At 49.5% G+C, this 19372-nt stretch overlaps 2 protein-coding genes across 6 annotated transcripts in view; one reads left to right on the top strand and one right to left on the bottom strand.

Moving 5' to 3' along the window:
• Nucleotides 1-13640: 13640 nt before the first annotated feature.
• Nucleotides 13641-16171, bottom strand: LOC122547080 (uncharacterized). Its single transcript, XM_043685661.2, has 2 exons — nucleotides 16015-16171; nucleotides 13641-14685 (listed from the first exon to the last, which is right to left on the bottom strand). Exon 2 carries the CDS (start codon nucleotides 14353-14355, stop codon nucleotides 13783-13785), a length of 573 nt encoding a protein of 190 aa, XP_043541596.2. The 5' UTR covers nucleotides 14356-14685; nucleotides 16015-16171; the 3' UTR covers nucleotides 13641-13782.
• Nucleotides 16172-16329: 158 nt separating this feature from the next.
• LOC148144593 (uncharacterized) overlaps nucleotides 16330-19372 on the top strand; it is a 233819-nt gene continuing 230776 nt past the window's right edge. For 3 of the 5 annotated variants that reach the window (XR_015751526.1, XR_015751527.1, XM_087974939.1), the window contains exon 1: nucleotides 16330-16428. The gene's annotated coding sequence lies outside the window, so the exon portion shown is untranslated. The other 2 variants (XM_087974941.1, XM_087974940.1) reach the window with 2 other exon arrangements.

The raw sequence follows: 19372 nt of genomic DNA, 5'->3' as shown, positions 1-19372 counted from the left end.
GTGGGATATAGGTAAATAATTACTAACTTTAGTGTTTAATTGTGGGATATAGGTAAATAATTACTAACTTTAGTGTATAATTGTGGGATATAGGTAAATAATTACTAACTTTAGTGTTTAATTGTGGGATATAGGTAAATAATTACTAACTTTAGTGTTTAATTGTGGGATATAGGTAAATAATTACTAACTTTAGTGTATAATTGTGGGATATAGGTAAATAATTACTAACTTTAGTGTTTAATTGTGGGATATAGGTAAATAATTACTAACTTTAGTGTATAATTGTGGGATATAGGTAAATAATTACTAACTTTAGTGTTTAATTGTGGGATATAGGTAAATAATTACTAACTTTAGTGTATAATTGTGGGATATAGGTAAATAATTACTAACTTTAGTGTTTAATTGTGGGATATAGGTAAATAATTACTAACTTTAGTGTATAATTGTGGGATATAGGTAAATAATTACTAACTTTAGTGTTTAATTGTGGGATATAGGTAAATAATTACTAACTTTAGTGTATAATTATTCGAGCAAATAATTTCTTTCATCATGATAGTTTAAATAATTTATAGTCTCAGCAAAATAGCTGAAACGCATAAACTAGGCAAGAAAAGACACAGTTAAAATGTATATTCAGGAATGGAATGTACCTATGAAGAATGGAAGATGTTACAAGCAAAACAGATAAAGTGAAAAGAACATCAAGATCCAAGTTTAGCAAAATCTCCCTTATGTCAGCACTTACAGAGGGGAGGGTCACCAACTTGGAGAAGGGGGGAAGTAATAAGGGTGGAGCGCAGCTGGGTAGCAAAACACAATAAGGGAGATTGATAGGTATGAGGTAAACGGGGAGTACCAAAAATTAAAACTGTATAAATTGTAAAGCAATCCCTGAATGTGTGTGCCCACTGGTCACCCCTTCTTGCAAGAAGGTTTCAATAAAATTCGCTGCTTCAGATTTTGACTCGGACTGAAATTTATTATACTGTGAGCCCTGTTTCTCACAGGATGTTTTCTCTGGAGCGTTGGAGGCTGAAGGGTGACCTTACAGAAGTTTATAAAATCATGAGGGGCATGGATAGGATAAATAGACAAGGTCTTTTCCCTGGGGTGGGAGAGTCCAGAACTAGAGGGTATAAGTAGAGGGGAAAGATTTAAAAGGGACCTGGGGGCAGTTTTTCCACGTGGAGGGTGGTGCGTGTATGGAATGAGGTGCCAGAGGAAGTGGTGGGCACTGGTACAATTGCAACATTTGAAAGGCAACTGGAGAGGGACATGAATAGGAAGGTTTAGAGCGAAATGGGCTAAGTGCTGGCAAGTGGGACTAGATTAGGTTAGGGATATCTGGTCAGCACGGACGAGTTGGACTGAAGGGTCTGTTTTTGTGCTCTACACCTCTATGACTCTCTGACTAGATTGGAGATTATCTCAGAATCTGTGTGTTACTCTCACTGACATTTGTTCGAGGACCAGTGGAGGCTGAGATATTGAATATATTACAGACTACATTGGAAAGATGTTTAAAGGAGAGGGTTATGGGGGAAGGAAACTGGAGCCAAGGCTGATGCTGGATCAACCACAATTTGTTTGCATGATTCAGTGCGTTCAGTTGACCTATAGGCCAATCTAACTCCTGTTTCTTATGATCTCTGTGTCCGGGACAGGAAGAGGTGAGTATGGAGTTGTTAATAGCCATGTGTCTGCAGTATCCGAATGGAGAGGATGTGTATTATGTACAGCAGAGGGAGAGTGTGTGGGATGGAGATCTACAGCTTTTAGTGAATGAGGGAGGAAAGGACTTTTCACAGATGTTTTTGTTCTGAATTTCTACCCTGCACTGGTAGTGACAGTTTTTGTAATCACTTTTCCCAGGATATATTAGGAGGAAACAAGTTGCAGACAGGAATCTCAAACCAAGCACCACATTAGGACCTGGTAGTGACGGAGGGAACGATCTTTGCAGAAGGCGGATAGGGAAATATATCCCTGGTGGTGGGGTCCGTTTGGAGGTGGCAGAAATGTCGGCAGGTTTATGCGAAGGTGGAAGATGAGGACCGGGGCATTCTGTCCTTGTTACGGTTGGAGGGGTGGGGTCTGAGGGCGGAGGTGCGGGACGTGGATGAGATACATTGGAGGGCATCTTTAACCACGTGGGAGGGGAAATAATGGTCTTTGAAGAAGGAGGCCATCTGGTGTGTTCTGTGGTAGAACTGTCCTCATGGGCGGAGACCCATTTCTCTCTGACTAATGCACCTAACACTATGGGCAATTTAGCATGGCCAATTCGCCTAACCTGCACATCTTTGGACTGTGGGAGGAAACCGGAGCACCCGGAGGAAACCCACGCAGACACGGGGAGAATGTGCAAACTCCTCACAGACAGTCGCCAGAGGCTGGAATCGAACTTGGGACCCTGGTGCTGTGAGGCAGCAGTGCTAACCACTGAGCCACCATGCCACTATGTTGATAGGATGTCTGTGGCAGCAAGGAGTGTAGATGGATCCCATGGATGGAAGGTTGGTTTCCATATTGGACTGTGCTGTGCACACAACCTTCTGTAGTTACTTATGGTCCCAGACAGAGCAGTCAGCGTACCAGGCCATCGCACCCAGTGTCAAGACTGTGGTGCTGGAAAAGCACAGCCGGTCAGGCAGCATCCGAGGAGCAGGAGAGTCGACATTTCGGGCATAAGCCCTTCATCAGGAAATGTTTTCAGTATGCTATCTATGAAGGGGAGAGACAGGGTGTTGGAAAGGGAGAAACAAACCTGAAACGTTCAGCTGGCTCGACAAAAGCTTTCGATGATGTCAAAGAAGGAGTTAATACTTCAGGTACTCATTGCTACCCTCCCCCACCCTCCCCTCTGACCTATCACCTCCATCCCCACCCCCACTCACCTATTGTACTCTTTGCTATCTTCCCCCACCCTCCCCTCTGACCTATCACCTCCAGCCCTTTCCCCATTCACCTATTGTACTCTTTGCTACCTTCCCTCACCCTCCCCTCTGACCTATCACCTCCATCCCCACCCCCACTCACCTATTGTACTCTATGCTACTTTCTCCCCACCCTCCTCTCATTTATCTCTCCACTCTGCAGGCTCCCTGCCTCTATTCCTGAAGGGCTTTTGTCTGAAACATCGATTTTCCTGCTCCTTGGATGCTGCCCGACCTGCTGTGCTTTTCCAGCACCACTCTGATCCAGACTTCAGACGATGAGTCAAGTGTCACTCCAGGCTTTGGTCGAACAGAGGATTCTGATCTCATCCCTATATTCAGGGAGGAGAGAATTGAGAGCAAGGTTGTGTCCCTTGAGAAAGTCGCTATAACGCCCCAGGGTGGTTATTAAAGGATTCCACTTTTGCATAAATGAATAAGACTGCATTACTGCTGAATATTGATGGGAGTGGTGTGTCAGCCCATTGTTTTGAATTGAAGTTAAATCGTGCTCGGTTAAAGGGCTCTTTTCTTGTTGGTGTTATTCCAAATGGCCCATTCATCCTGCGGTATCGTGGTCTTGAAGACTTAAGTAACATCTAACCTGGAATCAGAGGGGTGGGCAGCGATGAGTGGGGTACCGCGGGGTTCAGTGCTGTTCCATCCCATATGGTTTCAGAACCGTCAGATGCGATTATACAAAAACACTCCATTCAATATGATCATGACTGACCATGCAATCTCAGTAAGCCATTCCTGCTTTCTCTCCATCCCCCTCCATCGTGTTTTTATATCATCGAAATCCACAGGTTTCCAGCCGTCTGAATGAAGTAATTCTTCCTCAGCTCAGTCCCGAGTGGCTTACCCCTTTATTCTTAAACCGTCACCCCTCGTTCAGAACTTCAACCCCCCTCCTCCCCCAACATCAGGAACATTCTTCCCGCATCTAGCCTGTCCTGTTCCCAGCAGGATTTTGTGTGTGTCTATGAGATTCCCTCCCCGCCCATTCTTCTGAATTCCAGTCAGTACAAGCCCAGTCGATCCAATCTTTCTCGATATGTCATCCCTGCCATCCCAGGGAATCACTCCCTCATTAGCGAGGATATCATTCCCCTTACGCGGAGACCCACCCTGCACACAGTACTCAAGGTGTGGCCTCAGCAAGGCTCTGTATAACGGCAGCGAAGGCATCCTGACCCAGATACTCAAACCCTCTCACTATGAGCCACTAGCTTTCCTCACTGCCTGCTGTAGCTGCACGCCAACCCTCAGCGACTGTCCCACTGTGACTCCCAGCTCTCGTTGCACCTCACCTTCTCTTAACCCGCCACCGTTCAGGTCATAATCTGCCTTCCTGTTTTGCCACCAAAGTGGATAACCTCATATCATAGAATCCCCCTAGTGGCTCAGTGGTTAGCACTGCTGCCTCACAGCACCAGGGTCCCAGGTTCAATTCCCGCCTCGGGCGACTGTGTGTATGGAGTTTGCACATTCTCCCTGTGTCTGCTTGGGTTTCCTCTGGGTGCTCCGGTTTCCTCCCACAGTCCAAAGATGTGCAGGCCAGATGAATTGGCCATGCTAAATTACCCATAGTGCTAGGTGCTTAGTCAGAGGAGGGTGGGTTGCTCTTCGGAGGGTCGCCATGTGGACTTGTTGGACCGAAAGGCTTATTTCCACACTGGAGAGAATCGAATCTAATCTACGGTGTGGAAACAGGCCCTTCGGCCCAACAAGTCTACACTGACCCTCTGAAGCATAACCCACCCAGGCCCATTCCCCTACCCTATTACTCCACAGTTGCCCCTGACTAATGCATCTGACCCCTACACATCCCTCAATACTGTGAGCAATTTAGCACAGCCAATCCACCCTAAACTGCACATCCCCAGACACTATGGGTAAATTAGCACGGCCAAACCACCCTAACCTGCACATCCCTGGAGACTATGGGTAATTTAGCATGGCCAATCCCCCGAACCTTCACATCCCTGGGCACTATGGGTAATTTAGCACGGCCAATCCACCCTAACCTACACATCCCTGGGCACTATGGGTAATTTAGCACGGCCAATCCACCCTAACCTACACATCCCTGGGCACTATGGGTAATGTAGCACAGCCAATCCCCCCTAACCAACACATCCCTAGGCACTATGGGTAATTTAGCATGGCCAATCCACCATAAGCTGCACAGTGTGGAAACAGGCCCTTCAGCCCAATAAGTCCACACCAACCCTCCGAAGAGTAACCCACCCAGACCCGCTTCCCTCTAACTAATGCACCTAACACTACGGGCAATTTAGCATGGCTAATTCATTGACCTGCACATCTTTGGACTGTGGGAGGAAACCGGAGCACCCGGAGGAAACCCACGCAGACACGGTGAGAACGTGCAAACTCCTCACAGACAGACGCTCGAGGCTGGAATTGAACCCGGGTCCCTGGCGCTGTGAGGCAGCAGTGCTAACCACTGAGCCACCGTGCCACCCCAAAACAAGGATCATACCCCTAGACCAACGAGCCACATAAATTGTATTTCTTCATTTTTGAAAACAAAAATATACCCTAAGACTTGGTCCTTACGAATCGTTGCCTAGGGACCCTTTGTACCGAAGATGTTGCTGCAAGTGGCAAATTGTAAACTTTTTGTTTGAGTATGTGACGATAAAGCTGATTCAAATTCTAACCCAATACTCAGTACCGAAGCAAGAGGTGACTGTTTCGGATAGCAGCCAGTTTGAAACTGTACAGAAATCTGACAAGGAGTAGGTTAGATTAGATTCCCTACAGTGTGGAAACTGGCCCTTCGGCCCAACCAGTCCACACCGACCCTCCGAAGAGTAACCCACCCAGACCCATTTCCCTCTGGCTAATGCATCTAACACGACGGGCTATTTAGCATGGTCAATTCACATAACCTTTGTGACTGTGGGAGGAAACCGGAGCACCCGGAGGAAACCCACGCAGACACAGGGAGAATGTGTAAACTCCACACAGTCAGTCACCCGAGGCTGGAACCGAACCTGGGACTCTGGTGCTGTGAGGCAGCCGTGCTAACCACTGACTTGCTGTGCCTGCCCCTTTGTGCAGAGTAGCCCACTTTGTGCCGAGATCTCAACCTGTACAGAAGGTTCCAACCACAGGATGATACGACTGCATAATCCCTCAGGACGCATCAATTCAGATAGCCCACACTTTCACTGCAATCCGTGGGTTGAACTGAGCTGAGCTGAGCCTTTATTAGAATAATTTATTGCGACCTGCAGTCAATCCTTTAGTGACCCTATCGTCTTTACTGGAGTAACTCACACCTGTGTGTTTGCAAAATACTAATCCTTACTATCTAGATTAGAGTGGTGCTGGAAAAGCACAGCAGGTCAGGCAGCATCGGAGGAGCAGGAAAATCAATGTTTCGGGCAAAAGCCCTTCATCAGGACTCTGATCCTTAATGTGGTTTAACCATCAAAGCTGTGCTACTGCAGTTTATTAAATTGAAATCACTTGCTACTTAAAAGGGTTCCGGGCTCATTCATACACAAAGCTCTGAGCTCACAGATCATTTACACCAAGCACCGTTCGTGTTTTTTATTTATTTTTCATTCACCAGATGCAGCATCACTGGCCAATATCTATTGCTCTGTCCCTAACTGCCCCCCCCCCTTGAAAAGATGGGGGTGAGCTGCCTTCTTGAACACGTGCCGTAGGTAGACTCACAACGTCCTTCAAGGAGGTGAATTCCAGGATTCTGACCCAGCGACACTGAAGGAAAGGGGATATATGTTTCCGAGTCCGAACGGGGAGGGGGGGGGGGGGGGTGTTCCCGTGTATCTGCTGTCCCTGTCCTTCTAAATGGAAATGGTCATGGGCTTGGAAGATGCTGTCTGAGGATCTTTGATAAATCTGCCCCGGCATCAATGAAGGCTTCCGAATCGGGATGGGGAATGACTCGGGGGGGGGGGGGGGGGAAACTGGCAGTGTGCTCCCTCAGACCCACTGCTCTCGATGCAGGGAGTGGTCACGGAGTTGCAAGGCGCTGTCTAAGCACCATTGATGAGTTTCTGCAGTGCACGGTACACACAGCTGCGACTGAACTTCGGTGGAGGGAGTGGGGGTTTGTGGATGTGGTGCCAATCGAGCTGCACGGGGAGGGGGTGAGTTCTGCTTTGTCCCTGGGCGGTGTCGAGCTTCTCGAGTGTTGTCAGAGCTGCCCCCCATCCAGGGCAAGTGGGGAGTATTCCCTCCCTCTCCTGACTTGTGCCTTGTTGATGATGGGACAGAGCTTTGAGAAGTCAGGAGGGGAGTGACTCGCTGCAAGATCTCTTGTGTCTGATCCACTCTTGCAGCCACTGTATTTACATGGGCCAGTCCATTGGAAATTCTGGTCAATGGTAACCCCTTGGGTATTCATAGTAAAGGCATTGACTGTCAAGGGCCCAGTTTTCCCTGGAGCGTCGGAGGCTGAGGGGGCGACCTTATTGAGGTTTATAAAATCATGAGGGGCATGGATAGGAAATATAGACAAAGCCTTTCTCCTCAGGATGGGGGAGTCCAGAACTAGAGGGTGGGAAGGGAAAGATTTCAAAGGGACCTAGGTGGCAACCTTTTCACGCAGAGGGTGGTGCGTGTATGGAATGAGCTGCCAGAGGAAGTGGTGGAGGTTGGTACAATGACAGCATTTAAAAGGCAGCTGAATGGGTATGTGAATAGGAAGGGTTTAGAGGGATATGGGCCAAGTTCTGGCAAATGGGACTAGATTAAGTTAGGATATCTGGTTGGCATAAATGAGTTGGACTGAAAGGTCTCTTTCAGTGTTGCCCCTTAGGTCCCTTTTAAATCTTTCCGCTTCTCACCTTGAACCTATCGCTTTCCTAACTGAGCTATCACTCTGTGAAAGGATTCGCAAGCTCAGCTTAAGTGGAAACCTCTGATAGGTTTGCCTAGGATGATGATGGAGGCTTGGTCCAATGGCCATGAACATGAATTGGCTGAGGAACGGGCCATCCACCCCACCCCCATGACTTTGATGGTTACATCTGCCGTTTCATTCCTCTGTGCACACACATGGCGCGAGTGTCCATTCTTTCTTTCCCCCCCGCCCAAATGAAATAGTCAAGTCCTCCCCCTGCATCGCCCCCATCGGTCAGGCCCCCCTGGATGCAGACAGGTTAAGCCCACTGCATAGGTGTGATCACAGAATCCCGACAGTGTGGAAACAGGCCCTTTGGCCCAACAAATCCATGCCAACCCCCCAAAGTGTACCCCACCCAAACCCATTACTTTATAAAAGCAAATTACTGCCGATGCTGGAATCTGAAACCAAAGAGAAAATGCTGGAAAATCTCAGCAGGTCTGGCAGCATCTGTAAGGAGAGAAAAGAGCTGACGTTGAGTCTAACTGACCCTTTGTAAAAGCTCTTATGCCTACCCTCTTATTCTACATTTACCCCTGACTAATGCACCTAACCTGCACATCCATGGACACTATGGGTATCACCGAGGTGGGGGCAGGGGACCACACGGCTCTCACCAGTACGGTCAAGGTCTTTCGTGACCGATGGATGCTGTAGGGCCTTGTATTATACCTCAACAATAACACTTCCTTTCAGTAAATCGCTCAGCTTCTGTTGCAAACATTCCCACTTGGCCTTTTGGTGTTGCGTTGGTTTCCGGGTTGGCGAGCTGTCTTCATTTTCCCTTTGGTTCAACTTCTGACCTCCCCCCGGGGGCTGTTATTTTATCAAGATGGGTTCATTCTGCATTTGAACCTCTTTTCGTCCCTACCCAGATAGTGGTTGGTTGGTGGGGGTGGAAGCAGAGTCCAGAGAAGCTATTTTTTTCTGTTGGCTTGTTCATCTATTAGTTGCTTTCATTTTTCCCCAGAGAGTCGCTAGAGTTTTGATTTGGGTCACAAGTCAGGGGAAACTTTAACCTTCCCTTTCAGAGAAAACGGCAGAGAGTGTTTTGGGGCAGCATGGTGGCTCAGTGGTTAGCACCGCTGCCTCACAGCGCCACGGACCCAGGTTTGATCCCACCCTCAGGCGACCCGTCTGTGTGGAGTTTGCACATTCTCACACCTCCCCCAAGCCAATGTCTGTGTGGGTTTCATCCGGGTGCTCTGCTTCCCCCTCACAATCCAAAAGATGTGTAGGTTAGGGTGGATTGGCCGTGCTAAATTACTCAGTGCCCAGGGACATGCAGGTTGGGTAATTTAGCACAGCCAATCCACCCCATAGTGCCCAGGGATGTGCAGGTTAGGGTGGATTGGCCGTGCTAAATTACCCATTGTGCCCAGGGATGTGTAGGTTAGGATGGATTGGCCATGCTAAATTACCCATAGTGCCCAGGAATGTGTAGGTTAGGTGCATGGTGGGCGGCACGGTGGCACGGTGGTTAGCACTGCTGCTGCCTCACAGCGCCAGAGACCCGGGTTCAATTCCCGACTCAGGCGACTGACTGTGTGGAGTTTGCACGTTCTCCCCGTGTCTGCGTGGGTTTCCTCCGGGTGCTCCGGTTTCCTCCCACAGTCCAAAGATGTGCAAGTCAGGTGAATTGGCCATGCTAAATTGCCCGTAGTGTTAGGTAAAGGGGTAAATGTAGGGGTATGGGTGGGTTACGCTTCGGCGGGTCGGTGTGGACTTGTTGGGCCGAAGGGCCTGTTTCCACACTGTAAGTAATCTAATCTAATTAGTCAGAGGTAAATGTAGAGTAATAGGGAATGGGTTTGGGTGGGGCACACTTCGAAGGGTCAGTGTGGACTTGTTGGGCCGAAGGCTGTAGGGATTCTGTGATCACACCTTTGCTCTGGGCTTAACCTGTCCACATTCCAGGAGGGGCTGACCGATGGGGTGACGTTGGGGGAGGACTTGACTCTTTCGTTTGGGAAAAAAAAAAGTGGAGGCTCAGGCCATGTGTGTGCAGAGAGAAATGAAACGGTACACAGCATTAGAGGGGGGGGACACTGCAACGTGGTCAAAGGAGCTCATCCCGGTCGCGGGCTGACTGGAGAGCCGATGGTCTAGTGGTATTGTCGCTGGACTGAATGTCCGGAGGAACCCCCATCAATAATATTCTCGGGAGCTGTGTTCTAATCCTGCCTGGTGGAATTTGAATTCAAGAAGTGGAGGGGGGGGGGGGGTGGGGTGTAGTCTGGAATTACGAGTCAAGTGACCACGAATTGTTGTGGGAAAAGCCCCACCTGGTTTGCTATTGCCCTTCAGGGCATGAACCTGCTGTCCTTACCGAAGTCTTGCACTTTGGAAAGAGGAATACAGGCATGGACTATTTTCTAAACAGGTGGGAAAATTCATAAACCCAAAGTACAAAGGAATCTGGGAGTGCTAGCCCGGGATTCTCGAAAGGTTGGCTTGCAGGTTGAGTCCGTGGTTAAGAAAGCGAATGTAATGTTGTCATTTATCTCAAGAGGGTTGGAATGTAAAAGCAGTGATGATGACTTTATAAAGCTCTAGTTAGGCCCCATTTGGAATACTGGTCCAATTCTGGGAAGGACATACTGGCACTGGAGATGTCCAGCTGAGATTCACACGGATGGTCCCTGGAATGGTAGGCCCAATATACGATGAACGGCTGAGGATCTTGGGATTGTATTCATTCGAGTTTAGAAGGTTGAGGGGAGATCTAATAGTAACGTACAAGATAATGCATGGCTTAGAAAGGGTGGACGCTGGGAAGTTGTTTCCATTAGGCGGGGAGACTAGGACCCGTGGGCACAGCCTTAGAATTAGAGGGGGTCAACTTAGAATGGAAATGAGGAGACATTTCTTTAGCCAGAGAGTGGCGGACCTGTGGAGTTCATTGCCACGGAGCGCAGTGGAGGCCGGGATGTAGAGATTGACAAATTCTTGATCTCGCAGGGAATTAAGGGATACGGGGAGAGTGCGGGTAAGTGGCGTTAAAATGCCCATCAGCCAGGATTGAATGGCAGAGTGGACTCGAAGGGCCGAATGGCTTTACTACCACTCCTATGCCGTACGGTCTTACCTGGTCTGGACAACACGTGACTCCAGACTCTCAGCCAACGTGGTTGCGTTTTCACTGCCCATTGGGCGATTAGGAACAGGGGTATAAGTGCTGGGCCAGCCAGTGATGCCCCCATCCTGTCAACGCAAATTAGACTAATTCAGCCCTTTATTCGACCTCCAAACCCTTCCTATACAAATACCCATCCAGATGCTTTTTAAATGCTGTAATTGTACCAGCCTCCACCACATCCTCCGGCAGCTCATTCCGTACCACGTACCACCCTCTGCGTGAAACAGTTACCCCTCAGGTCCCTTTAAAATCTTTACCCTCTCACCCTAAACCTAGGCCCCTCTAGTTCTGGACTCCCCCAAGCCCAGGGAAAAGACTGTGTCTATTTAATCTAGCCATGCCCCTCATGAATGTTATGTCACTTCGGGAGAAAGTGAGGGCAGCAGATGCTGGAGATCAGAGACGAGAGTGTGGTGCTGGAAAAGCGCAGCAGGTCAGGCAGCATCCAAGGAGCAGGAAAATCAACATTTCAGGCTTAAGCTTTTCATTATTTCCTGATGAAGGGCACTTGCCCGAAACATCGATTTTCCTGCTCCTCGGATGCTGCCTGACCTGCTGTGCTTTCCCAGCGCCACTCTCTTGACTTCAAGTACTTTTTTTTTTGAAAAGATGGTGAGGTTCCCCTCACCAGATCCCCACCCCTCCAGGTGAAACAAATTGTCCACAAATCCCCCCTCAACCTCCTTCCTTTCACTTGAAAACGATGCCCCCCACACCCCACCCCACCCCTTTCCATTGACCCTTTGACCGAATGAAACAACTGCCTCTTGTTCAGTCCCCTCACAGTCCCGGACACCTCGATTAGGTTCCCACAAACCTTCTCCTGATCTAAAGGAATCAACTCAAGCTTATCCTGCCTCCCTTCATAGGGTCTACACAACACGGAGGTGGTCTCACTATCCTGCTGCCCTAATGCCAACTGACCTGGCCTCCTGCTGTAGACCCAATTAATAGACCTAACCTGCACATCCCAAGCACTATGGGTAATTCAGTATAGTCAATCCACCCAAACCTGCATCTCCCTGGGCACTATGGGTAATTTAGCACGGCCAATCCACCCTAACCTGCACATCCCTGGGCACTATGGGTAATTTAGCACGGCCAATCCACCCTAACCTGCATATCCCTGGGCACTATGGGTAATTTAGCAATGGCCAATCCACCCTAACCTGCACATCCCTGGGCACTATGGGTAATTTAGCACGGCCAATCCACCCTAACCTGCACATCCTTGGGCACTATGGGTAATTTAGCAATGGCCAATCCACCCTAACCTGCACATCCCTGGGCACTATGGGTGATTTAGCACGGCCAATCCACCCTAACCTGCACATCCCTGGGCACTATGGGTAATTTAGCACGGCCAATCCACCCTAACCTGCACATCCCTAGGCACTATGGGTAATTTAGCACGGCCAATCCACCCTAACCTGCACATCCCTGGGCACTATGGGTAATTTAGCAATGGCCAATCCACCCTAACCTGCACATCCCTAGGCACTATGGGTAATTTAGCATGGCCAATTCACTCTAACCTGCACATCCCTGGGCACTATGGGTAATTTAGCATGGCCAATTCACTCTAACCTGCACATTGTTAGGTTGTGGGAAGAAACTAGAACACCCAGAGGAAAACCACGCGGGGGGAATAATGTGCAAACTCCACACAGACAGTCACCCGAGGCTGGAATTGAACTTGGGTCCCTGGCACTTTGAGGCAGCGGTGTTAATCACTGAGCCTTACAATTACAAAAGTATTCGTTTTCAATCTCCTGCAGAGGTGGAATTAATACCAGTGGCTCCCTAGGATACAATAAATCTCCTTCCTTAGCTTCTGCGGCTTGTTTCAGTGGGATTGTGCAGTAGTACTATTGCAGAACTGTTAATCCAGATCCCCACCCAACAATGGCAATGTTGTGGGGACCTGGGTTCGAATCCAGCCACAGGCAGATGGTAGAATCTGAACTGAATAAGTATCTGGATTGAAGAGTCTAATGATGAGCGTGAATCCATCATCGGAAAAGCTCATCTGGTTCACTAATTGATTCCCTACATTTTGTCCGAACAGTGCGGAAACAGGCCCTTCGGCTCAACAAGTCCACACTGAACCCACCCAGATCCATTCCCCTACATTACCCCCCGACTAATGCACCTTACCCTACACATCCCTGGGCACTATGGGTAATTTAGCACGGCCAATCCACCCTAACCTGCACATCCCTGGGCACTATGGGTAATTTAGCACGGCCAATCCACCCTAACCTGCACATCCCTGGGCACTATGGGTAATTTAGCATGGCCAATCCACCCTAACCTGCACATCCCTGGGCACTATGGGTAATTTAGCATGGTTAATCCACCCGAACCTGCACATCTTTGGATTGTGGGAGGAAACTGGAGCACCCGGAGGAAACCCACACAGACACGGGGAGAATGTGTGAATGCCACACAGGCAGTCGCCCCATGGCTGGAGTCGAACCCGGGTCCCTGGCGCCCTTGAGGCAGCCGTGCTAACCCCTGAACTGCCGCCCCGCCATGGTGCCTTTTAGGAAACTGTGTGACTCAAAGAGCCTTGAGTGCCCTTTGGGCAACGAGGGATGGGCAGTGAATGCCAGCCTAGCCAGCGTCTCCCCCCCCACCCCCACACACACACCCTGCCGCCAACGAGCCACAAGAAGTAAAAGGCGCAGACAGCGTCACTGAGAGCGGCCAGTCCAGCAGCCGGTAACGCCAGCATGCTCCCCCGCTGTGAGAACGGAGACCGGGGCCTGATTCACAGCCGCCTGCCCTCACTTGTGAACCCGCTGGTGCCTCAGCAGGCTGGACGAATGGGTGAACCGCTTCCCGCACCGCAGGCAGGAGAACGGCCTCTCCCCGGTGTGGGCGCCCTGGTGCGCCACCAGGTGACAGGACTGCAGGAAGCCCTTGCCGCACACCGAGCAGGTGAACGGCCGCTCCCCGGTGTGGACCCGCTTGTGGGTCAGCAGGTGAGAGGCCTGGATGAAGCTCTTCCCGCACTCTGAGCAGGTGAACGGCCTCTCCCCAGTGTGGACTCGCTGGTGGTCCCAGAGGTGGGACGAGTGATTGAAGCCCTTGCCGCACTCGGAGCAGGTGAACGGCCTCTCCCCGGTGTGGACCCGCTGGTGATTCCTCAGGTAGGATGACCGAGTGTACCCTTTCCCGCACTCGGAGCAGGTGAACGGCCTCTCCCCCGTGTGGACCCGCTGGTGGTTCCACAGGTCGGATGACTGAAGAAAGCCCTTCCCGCACTCGGAGCAGGTGAACGGCCTCTCCCCCGTGGGGACGTGCTGATGCGGGATCTGGAATCCCTCCTCGTCCTTCCCACTTCTGCGTGGATTCATGGATTCGGCCGAACAGAGACAAATACCTCCCCGTAATTCAGCCCCAGCCCTGGTGAATCAAGACGCGGTCAGACTTTTAAACTGGCTCGAGAATTCTGTTTGCAAATTCTGTGAAAGGGAGTTTGCAAAATCACGGTCAGTCCATGACAGAAATTCAGAACAGACATTTCCAGTTTCTGTGGAACATTTTTCTCATCTCTTGTTTACATAACGTTGTAGATCTCCATCCCACGCAGTCTCCCTCTATTCTTTCCCTTCTGTAACTAATCCGCCTGAAAATGCCGAATTAATGCTCACCAGGACTCGATCTGAAAGTCTTCATTCTGATTACTAAGACAAAAAAGTATTTATTTACAATTACTGGACTAAATAAAACCGATTAAAGTCGCCATAGTCTCGTCAGACCAGAGGTTGGGACTTCTTTTCACTGGAGTGCAGGAGGTTGAGAAGCGACTTTATAGAGGTTTATAAAATCATGAGAGGTATAGATAGGGTAATGTTAGTTGTCTTTTCCCTAGGATGAGGGATTTCAAGACTAGGGGGCACATTTTTAAAGAGAGAGGAGAGAGATTTAAAATAAAAGACATGAGGGGCAATTTGTTTTTTTTTTTACACAGAGGGTGGTTTGTGTATGGAATGAACTTCCAGAGGAAGTGGTGGATGCAGGTGTATACAACGCTGAAAAGACATTTGGATACGTACATGATCAGGAAAGATTTCGAGGGATATGGGCCTGGAGCAGGCAGGTGGGACTAGTTTAGTTTGGGGTTATGTTCAGCATGGACTGGTTGGACTGAAAGGTCTGTTTCTGTGCTGTCTGACTCGAATGACTGGTGCTGATTTAATCTAAGGGTCACCACACCTTAGATTGAGGGGAGAGGTTGATAAGCAGAGTCGTTCATAGTAACCTCAGCTGCTGTGATAATAGTTGGCATCACTCTGCATTCCAAACTAGCCATCCAGCCAACTAACGACGACTGATCAACGTTATAAACAGTACATTACTAGTTCATTAGAGATTCAGGCCAGATGTACAGTTAGTGGAACTCCCTCCACATGGGTGAGAGCACACATACAATCAACGATGTCAAAACAAAATTGTACAGGCAGCTGGAGAAAATAAACTTACAGAATTATGGGGATTTTGGGGGTGCAGCAGAATGTTTATTGGGGTAAGAGCCAGTGTGGACTAATTACTAAATAGACTCCTACTGTGACTATTACTGCTGCACTACAGCAACAGAGTTGGTTAGCTGAATTGGCTGGATGGCTAGTTTGCAACGCCGCATACTGACCCTCAGGTTAAAGCACCAACAGTCATCTCTGTCTAATGAGACAGCAGCACATTGGGACTTCACCTTCACTACACATCAGCTGCATCATTGCAAATAAATGACTATGGTCTTGTTTTACAAGGCTGGATTCAACTGTAAAGAAACTTCAACGAATAAGGAACTTATAACATATCTTAATTAAATTGATTAATATATTGTGCTTATATTATGATAATAATTAACTGCTCACAAGGTTTTCACCTGAAAAAAACCGTCCCCTTTATAGTTGTGAACGAAATGAGAGAGGCCATCTTTTAGCCAAGAGAAAAAAATGTCAAGTGCAGAGATCTAAAAACATGTCAATGTCTTTAAGCAATACACATACCTGGGCCAAGCCTTGCAGAGCCTGCTTCCTCGCTGGATTCATTCCGGTTGCTACAAGTGAACAGCTTTTCCCTGTCTCTCCCTCCCAGGATGAGGAATGCAAAGGGGGAGACATTGCCTTGCTCCCAGATGTTGCCCAGAGGGAGGGAGGGAATTTCACTCTGAAGCACATTGGACTATCCGCGCTGTGACGTGAACAATGGGTTGCGGTCAAAGGGTCCCCCAGGCGGAGATTGACCAATGGGACGCCCTGGAGGACCGGAAGGTTGTTTGGTCCTCCTGCCAATCAGAGCCCCCCCCCCCATTGTCTGAATGCGGAAGTTGGACCATGAGCTGTTGCTGCTGCTCCTCTCTCTCTCTGAATGAAGATTGAGCTTCACCCCAGACTGCAACTTACTTCCTCTGTCCAACATCTGTGAGAACAGCACTGTTTTGTTTTCTTACCCCCTCCCCCCTTTTGTATTTCTTTTCTCATCTTGGGTTGAAACTGTTGAGTTGCAGGCGCTGAAGGGAAAGGAAGTGAATCCAAGGAGGGGACAGACTCTGTAAGAAAGATAATCCAGGTCTCTCTCTCGCAATAGATTTGACATCCTTTGCTCCCTCAGTTTGATACGTTTAGTTGGTCTGGATCAAAGGATGGCCTGTTTCCTTATGTTCGAGTCGAAAAACGTGGCGCTGGAAAAGCACAGTAGGTCAGGCAGCATCCGAGGGGCTGGAGAGTCGACATTGTCTCAGCATGCTCCTGCCCCACTGAACTCATCTCTACCTACCTTGACACTGTCCTATCCCCCCTAGTCCAGGAACTCCCCACATACGTTCGAGACACCACCCACACCCTCCACCTCCTCCAAGACTTCCGTTTCCCTGGCCCCCAACACCTCATCTTCACCATGGATATCCAATCACTCTACACCTCCATCCGCCATGACCAGGGCCTCCACGGCCTCCATTTTTTCCTCTCCAGACGACAGTACCCTTCCACCGACACACTCATTCGTTTGGCCGAACTGGTCCTCGCCCTTAACAATTTCTCCTTTGAATCCTCCCACTTCCTCCAGACCAAAGGGGTAGCCATGGGCGCACGTATGGGCCCCAGCAATGCCTGTCTCTTTGTTGGCTACGTAGAGCAGTTGATCTTCCGTAATTACACCGGCACCACTCCCCACCTCTTCCTCTGCTACATTGATGACTGCATTGGCGCCACCTCGTGCTCCCGCGAGGAGGTTGAGCAATTCATCAACTTCACCAACACATTCCACCCTGACCTTAAATTTACCTGGACCATCTCTGACACCTCCCTCCCCTTCCTGGACCTCTCCATCTCCATTAATGACGACCGACTTGACACTGACATTTTTTACAAACCCACCGACTCCCACAGCTACCTGGATTACACCTCTTCCCACCCTACCTCTTGCAAAAATGCCATCCCGTATTCCCAATTCCTCAGCCTCTGCCGTATCTGCTCCCAGGAGGACCAGTTCCACCACAGAACACACCAGATGGCCTCCTCCTTTAGAGACCGCAATTTCCCTTCCCACGTGGTTAAAGATGCCCTCCAACGCATCTCATCCACATCCCGCACCTCCGCCCTCAGACCCCACCCCTCCAACCGTAACGAGGACAGAACGCCCTGGTGCTCACCTTCTACCCTACAAACCTCAGCATAAACCAAATCATCCGCCGACATTTCCGCCACCTCCAAAAAGACCCCACCACCAGGGATATAGTTCCCTCCCCATCCCTTTCCGCCTTCCGCAAAGACCGTTCCCTCCGTGACTACCTGGTCAGGTCCACGCCCCCCTACAACCCACCCTCCCATCCTGGCACCTTCCCCTGCCACCGCAGGAACTGTAAAACCTGCGCCCACACCTCTTCCCTCACCTCCATCCAAGGCCCTAAAGGAGCCTTCCACATCCATCAAAGTTTTACCTGCACATCCGCCAATATCATTTATCGTATCCGTTGCTCCCGATGCAGTCTCCTCTACATTGGGGAGACTGGATGCCTCCTAGCAGAGCGCTTTAGGGAACATCTCCGGGCCACCCGCACCAATCAACCACACCGCCCTGTGGCCCAACATTTCAACTCCCCCTCCCACTCTGCCGAGGACATGAAGGTCCTGGGCCTCCTTCACCGCCGCTCCCTCACCACCAGACGCCTGGAGGAAGAACGCCTCATCTTCCGCCTCGGAACACTTCAACCCCAGGGCATCAATGTGGACTTCAACAGTTTCCTCATTTCCCCTTCCCCCACCTCACCCCAGTTCCAAACTTCGAGCTCAGCACTGTCCCCATGACTTGTCCTACCTGCCTATCTTCTTTTCCACCTATCCACTCCACCCTCCTCTCAACATATCACCTTCATCCCACCTCCATCCACCCATTGTACTCATTGCTACCTTCCCCCACCCTCCTCCCTGACCTATCACCTTCATCCCCATCCCCACTCACCTATTGTACTCTATGTTACTTTCTCCCCACCCCCACCCTCCTCTCATTTATCTCTCCACCCTTCAGGCACTCTGCCTGTATTCCTGATGAAGGGCTTTTGCCCGAAACATCGATTTTACTGCTCCTTGGATGCTGCCTGAACTGCTGTGCTCTTCCAGCACCACTAATCCAGAATTTCCGGCATAAGCCCTTCATCAGAAATGTCTCCTGATGCTCACCATTAAAGAGCTGGTTTCCTCAGAAGATGGCTAACATTTATGGGTGTAGGGCAGAGAAAAGTTCAATGTCATTCCGATTATTTACAGTTCCCTAAATAAATTGATTTCTGGTCTTCTATATTCTAATGTATGCATAGTTCTAGTCATAGATATGTACAGCATGAAAACAGACCCTTCGGTCCAACCCGTCCATGCCGACCAGATATCCCAACCCAATCTAGTCCCACCTGCCAGCATCCTGATGTTCACAATTAAAGGGGTAGTTTCCTCAAGGTGGCTAATGTTTAATAGGATGGTATTGGTTATAGGACAGAGATAGATCAATGTCATTCTGCATATCCGGTCCTTCGGGGCTTCAACCCCTATTAGACAGCACTTGGAATACTGCGTCCAGTTCTGGTCGCCCTATTATAGGAAAGATGTGGATGCTTTGGAGAGGGTTCAGAGGAGGTTTACCAGGATGCTGCCTGGACTGGAGGGCTTATCTTATAAGGAGAGGTTGACTGAGCTCGGACTTTTTTCATTGGAGAAAAGAAAGAGGAGAAGGGACCTAATTGAGGTGTACAATAGAGTCGATAGCCAGAGACTATTTCCCAGGGCCGAAATGACTAACACGAGGGGTCATAGTTTTAAGCTGGTTGGAGGAAAGTATAGAGGGGATGTCAGAGGCGGGTTCTTTACCCAGAGA

The sequence above is a fragment of the Chiloscyllium plagiosum genome, unplaced genomic scaffold, assembly GCF_037043375.1.
Source record: "Chiloscyllium plagiosum isolate Xiang-an unplaced genomic scaffold, Cpla_swu_hap1 HiC_scaffold_27, whole genome shotgun sequence".
Lineage (NCBI taxonomy): Eukaryota > Metazoa > Chordata > Chondrichthyes > Orectolobiformes > Hemiscylliidae > Chiloscyllium > Chiloscyllium plagiosum.
The sequence above is the reverse complement of the archived record's forward strand: the minus strand, read 5'-3'. Positions and strand labels throughout refer to the sequence as shown.